Source organism: Leucopleurus acutus (assembly GCF_964270905.1).
Source record: "Leucopleurus acutus genome assembly, chromosome: 2".
Lineage (NCBI taxonomy): Eukaryota > Metazoa > Chordata > Mammalia > Artiodactyla > Delphinidae > Leucopleurus > Leucopleurus acutus.
In genome coordinates this window covers 42622372-42628590 of record NC_139143.1, presented here as the reverse complement: position 1 = coordinate 42628590, position 6219 = coordinate 42622372, and the positions used below count along the sequence as shown (strand labels likewise).

The window sequence follows — 6219 nt, the reverse complement described above, 5'->3', positions numbered from 1 at the left end:
CCCATCTCCCAATACCATTACCTTGGATTAGGATTTCAGCATATAACTTTGAGGGGGGACACAAATGCTCAAACAATAGTAGGAGAGGAACAACAGTGGTAGCTAAAAGGTGTAGGGACATGTGTCAAAAGTTTCCAGCCCCAGAAACTCAAAACCATCTCTTCAGGTCATCTTGGGGAAGAGGAACCTGGGAAGATGAAAGCTGCCCCTGCCCCTCCCCCCCACCCCCCTCAGTACCAGGGCTAGAAAGGTCATTTATAGCCAGCAGACGGCGCACAGTTAATGAATGGTCTCTAGACCTGAATGCCACTCATCTGGGGTTTGAATTTGGCTAGGAGTATTTCTAGGGTTTCCTTTTATTTTTTTTTTAAGCATTTTTATTGGAGTATAATTGCTTTACAATGGTGTGTTAGTTTCTGCTTTATAATGGGGTTTCCATTTTTGAGATGTTTGCTTAGTTATTGTGAGCAATTCTTTTTTTTCATTTTGTGTCTTAATTAGCTGTTGGGAAAATAAGTTATATATTTATCTAGTCACTGCCAACTGCATGTTATTAATTTTAAAACATAGTTAATTCTCTAGCATATCGTAAACAATGACAAACTTATCCTCCTCTTCCATAGTTACAGCCTTATTTTTGTTAACTGTTTTATTGCACTGATTAGAATTTCTAGAGCAATGTTAGATAGTAAAGAAATGTTAGGCTTTTGGACATTCCTACTTTGTTCATGATTTAAGAGGACTGCGTCTGGGACCTTACAGTTAAATATCATGCCATTAGCTGGTTTCAGATAAGCTGTTCTTAATCGAGTTAAGAAAGTGTTCTTCTACTACTAATTGGTAGTAAAAGTAAAAACAACCACCACCACAAACCAAGAATGGATATTGATTTTTATTGGATTGAATTTGGAAAGTTTTTTTGGAATAACAGATTGTGATGCTAGTTGGCATTTACTACTCTGTCATCTTTCTTTCCTAAGAACAGCAGATTCAAAGGTTAAGTAACGGTGAGCTTTCCAAATGCATTATTTAACGTTCTGAGGGCAGAGCAGGATTACTCAGCAAGATACAATACTGATAAAAGAACAGGATGCAAGGTTAAGCCAGAGGAAAAGAGGAACCTATGGTTGCTGTTTTATTTAAAAATTTTAAGGAAGTTGTTTATTACCTATAATTAAATAGCTCAGAGAGGCATTTAATCATAAGACTGTCAAACAGAACTCTACTACAGTTGTTTAAAATCTTTAAAAATTTTTTTATGGAGAGAGACTTCATCACTTTCTCTACTGATATGCGCCAGTGTTTTCATACTTAACCTGGAAGTTCTTCCTAATCCGAATATTCCTTGCTGACATACAGGCATACTTTTTCTCCTATTTCCTTGTCAAAAAAAATAACTAAACACTAGTCCGCCTACAAAATAAGTGCAAGAATGCATAAGGGACTACGCCCCATTAAAAAGCCTAGAATTCACATGGCCACTTGGCTGTATTCCACTGGCTCAAAGACACCAGTGTTCACAAAAGTCCAGAAACCGGGCTTGTGGCTTTTTGGTTTGACATTGACATAATCTGTGGCTTCCTTTATGTTCTCATAGTCCAGGACAGAGTCATTTCTTCGTCTTCCAGGAGCTGAAAAGTCCACTTGTGTGTAGTTCACATCCTTGGTGGCCTTAGGGGAAAAAAGCAAAGAAATTTGGTCAAGATTCCTACCATGTTTGGAGGAGGTACTCAACTCTCACTCAAAGAGGCTTGCCCTAGGCTGGATGGGAAAGAACCTGGGTCCCAGGTAGCTGTGTCTGAGAGCAGGGTCAGGGCAATGAGGAATATTGCTCCTTGTGCCTGTGGGAATGAATGGGTTTAAGGAAGAAAGACGTGGAGACTTAATCCAAGTGAGGTCAGGACTCAGAGTGGACCTTGGTCAGTGACTGGGACATGGGAGAAAGGGGTTTCCCGTTAGCACCTTCATTTTTATAGCTCACTCAGACCCACTTTGTTTTGATGCTCTGTGCTGATACGGGCCTGGGAATGAAAGCCCAACCACCCTCACCTAAGGATGACGTAATGTCTCCAGAAGCACCTCCTTCCTTACTCCCGTCTCTGGAGCCACGGTGACCCCAGACTGCATATGGAGGGCTCGGATCATTGCGAGTGTCCATTACCTGGTGGGTGGAAGGTGAGCTGTCTGAGCTGTCGGAGCTGTCTGAGGACGTGTCACTGTCATCTAGGGTGAAATAGAAACTGTTCTTCTTCTAAAGAAAGCCAAAGGGTGTAAAGAGAGGATAGAGGCAATGGAAGGGAGAATGAGATGAAGACAGAGACAGAACGAGGAACTCAAAGAGGAGTGGGGGAGAGAGATACAGAGCCCCCCAAAGAGGAAAAAGGAATAGAACAGAGAAAGGGGGGAGCCTCCCAAAATAATCAGGAACATGTCCAAGAGTCCAGGCACTGCTGCTTTGTCCAGCTTAACCTAAAAGTAATACCAAGCGCACCAGGCTGGACTGTGCTTGGGAAGGGCTATCTGCTGGAAGGGGAGTAGGCGGGGCATGCTGAGCCGCTGTGGCCCAAGGCAAAGAGCTCTGGCCCCAGAAATCACAGGCACAGCTTCTAATCTAAACCTGTCACTAACGCCAGGTAGGTTACATTCCTTTTTGTGCCCTGGTCTTGTCCCCTGTAACACAGAGGGTTGGACGATGATCTCTGAGGTCCCTGCCAACCATGGAATCTTTGATTCTGACCAGGCTTCAGGGAAGCATCAGGATGAGGGGTTGTGGCGAGGCCCATGCCTCTCCCCTTCCATTGAGACCGTGAGTTCATGCAAATGGCATCTTCCGATTTCCACATGCATTGAGGCCTTAATTTGGTGGCGAGGAAGGCTGACAACCAGATTTCTCCAACTGAAAAGATAAAATTTAGAAGGACGGAGCAAACTCAAATCAACCAAAAGATGAAGCAGTGGAAAGAGCAATCTCTGGTGAGTGACTCTCTTGCTGTGGAAGCGGCAGTTTCCACTGTGTGAATAGTGACCTGGTGGGTCTCCCAAGCTGAAAGAGAGAGAAAACGAGAACGTGATGTCCCTGTTGGTTCACTTGCCAGAGGGGGATAGAGATGTGAGCCATCACCAAGACTCAGATTTATTAAAGTGCCCAGACTCCATGGCTGGGGGCAGACAGAGGCAGTTGAAATCTCGGCTCCACCACTAACGGGCAGGCAGAAGAAAAGATGCCATAGATCACAAAGACAGGAGCAGAGACAGCCCCCAGTCCTCCGCGGCAGCCGTTCACACGTGACCAAAGCTAGAGAAGAACTTAGATCCACACAAACCCAATGCAATCTGCCCCACTGGATAGGATGAACAACCTTCTGAAAATGGGGGCCTGGCTTGGCCTGTACTGGGGAGGGTGTGAGGAATCCTCGGGCTAGTGGTTTGGGTAGGACAGACTAGGGCTGCTGCAGGGAGGCTCCCCGGGAGTCCAGACAGAGCAGAATAAGCTTTGTGACAAGTTCTCCCCCCACCCCTGTACTCACGTGGGTAACGGGGCTTAGGCACGGGTGTGCTTCTCTCTGCCCTAGGCTCCTTCGTCTTCTTGGCAGCAGGCGGGCAGCAGTGGGCAGGGCTGGGCCTGGGGACCTTGTGCTTGGCCCTTTTCAGTATCCGCTCATTCTCCTTAGCTAGAAGGGACAGGGCAAGAGTCAAAAGTGAAAGTTCGCTAGGTCAGGCTCATCCTATCCGTGAGCACAGCTCTCATTGGAGAAAATTGATCAGAGGGATCTCTTCAAACCTCAGCACTCCTCTGCTCAGAACCCTGCAATGCCCCTCGCCTCACTTGGAGTAAAATCCAAAGTCCCAGCCTGAAGGCCCTCTGGGCCTCACTCCTCCTTCCTCTCCCTGCCCCACCTCAGCTCCAGCCACCCAGCCCCTTTGCTTCTGCTGTTATGAACAAACTCTCCTGGCTTATGGCCTTTGTAGGTGTGGCTCACTTCCTCACTTCCCTCAGGTTTAGACTCAAGTGTCAGCATCTCAGGGATGCTGACCCCCATCCAATTCATATCTCCTTGCCTTGCTTCATTTTTTTTCTCCCTAGCACTTACCGTAACCTACCACACATTTTACTTGTCCGCTGTCTGTGTTACCCATAGAATGTAAGGTCCATAAGTGCAGGGATTTTTATTTTGTTCCCTGTTGTATTGAATGAATGATTGACTAGAGTAGCTTAGACATACACCATCTTGCCCAATTCCTTGTCTTAGCACAGCCAAAGCAGTTTTATGTTCCTTAATTGTAATGTCTTCCCTGGACCGAGCGTCCTACTTTCCTACTGCAAATCAGCTCAGGAATTTAAGCTAATTTCTTAGTCTAACCATACCATTCGCCCTTCTGTTGTAATTCAAGGCCATTTCTTCACATTAAGTCCCTTGGCAGGGATGAAGGAAATTCACCAGGCTCAGGTTAAGTGAGCGCACCCTCAGGAGCATCGCAGCAGCTTGTCTCTAGGCAGAAGCTTGTCTGGGCAGTGGAAAGACTCTGAGCTATCATTCCCAACCGCAGATAGGTTGGGTCAGGGTGGGGATTACCAGCTTAGACGTTGGTGGGGTGAAGGGGCATCTGGCCAGGGATTCCTCAAGTAGCGATATTCGGGGGCTCCAAAGGGGGCTCATCTTGCTGCAGGCTCGGGAGTGGTCCCTGAGGGGAACCGGGAGGGAAGAGGATGTTGAGCCAGTTACCCATGTGCCTGCTGAGCAGGTAGTTGACGGCTGCGAGGAGGCAGGCCTGCAGTACCAGAGACACCACTGCGATCACTATTCCGTGCCAGACCTTCATTTCTCTGTTGGGAAACGAGGAAATCAGGTTAGAGGTTGCAGAGGTACCGAGACAGCTGCAAACCCATCCCTGCCCCAAGCCAGAGGCAGCCTGCGGGTGTTGCTGTGCATCTTGGGTCTCTTCCCTCTCAAATGGGAAGGCTTTAGGGGCCGGGGAGGGTGATGTGCACACTTAGAAGCTGGCTACATCCATCAGCCTGATGGGAACCTGGGCTGGCTCTTCCTGGGCCACTCACTCCGTCAGCATGACAAGTTCCTCGCAGGGCTGTCACAGGTCGCGAGAGGGGCTTGGGCTCTCTCAGGGGCAGCAGGAAGAGACGTGGATGGAACCACTGGGGGTACCTCGTATCCAGGCAGCACCAAGAGCGGGACTGCCCTGGAGACCCACGGAGGCGAGGCAGTGGGTCAGGACTCCTGGGCAGTCTTGGCTGCTAGAGGGTCGTTTGCTTTCCTCTCCCCAGATTCCAGTTTTTGAATCTACAAAATAGGCAGTAACAATATTAGCACCTGCCAACCGGTGGGTACTCGCTCGCTGCCCGCCACAGGGTTGAGCCCCCGGCACACCCGCCATCCTACCTGATTCGCACAATCCCGTGACCTAGATGTCACTACCCTCCTTTTATAAGGAGCAACGTGAGGTCTAGAGGGCTGAGGGAGGAGTCTGAAGCCATACAGCCAGGCCTGGATTTGAGCTCTACATCCAAGCCTACACCTCCAACCATTCATCTCTGCTCTGGGAGCCTTACCTGCTGCTGGAAGCACAAAGGGGTCTAACAAGAGCAAACACACTGAGGGAGATTCTGTGAAGAAGCCCAGTGTCACACACACACACATGCACACACATTCACCCACACCCTCCGTGCCTTCATTGGGCTTTAGGCCTAGGACTGTGAACGCTGTTCCACCCTCATGAATATGTTTATTTTAAAATTAGCATATCAATGCCATCAACATGGTGCTGAAAAGGGATAAATTAGGAGTTTGGGATTAACAGATACGAATTACTATATATAAACTAGATAAACAACAAGGTCCTAGTGTATAGCACAGGGAACTGTATTCAACATCCTGGAATAAACCATAATGGAAAAGAATATGAGAAAGAATATATATATATATATTCTGAATCACTTTGTTGTGCACCAGAAACTAACACAACACTGTAAATCAACTATACTTCAATTAAAAAAAGCTTTTTATTGTCAAAAAAAAAATGGTGCTGAATATGAAGTTTACTGCAAGAAAAAGCCAGGATGGTTTCAAAGCCTTTGAAATGATGTTTACTCAGCACGAGATGGGGCCGCAAGAAGGCCCATTGTCCTCCTGCAGATGGTAAACATTGAAAAGGCTTTTATTGCTGGTAAGGCTTATTTTCCCAGTCAGCATTTCCAAGTGATAA

At 47.2% G+C, this 6219-nt stretch overlaps 1 protein-coding gene across 1 annotated transcript; it reads right to left on the bottom strand.

Annotated features, from left to right (window-relative positions):
* Positions 1-1470: 1470 nt before the first annotated feature.
* RHEX (regulator of hemoglobinization and erythroid cell expansion) lies at positions 1471-4821 on the bottom strand (the record flags this gene model as incomplete). Its single annotated transcript, XM_082832326.1, has 4 exons — positions 1471-1671; positions 2162-2223; positions 3528-3671; positions 4725-4821. 4 exons carry the CDS (start codon positions 4819-4821, stop codon positions 1471-1473), a joined length of 504 nt encoding a protein of 167 aa, XP_082688452.1.
* Positions 4822-6219: the final 1398 nt, after the last annotated feature.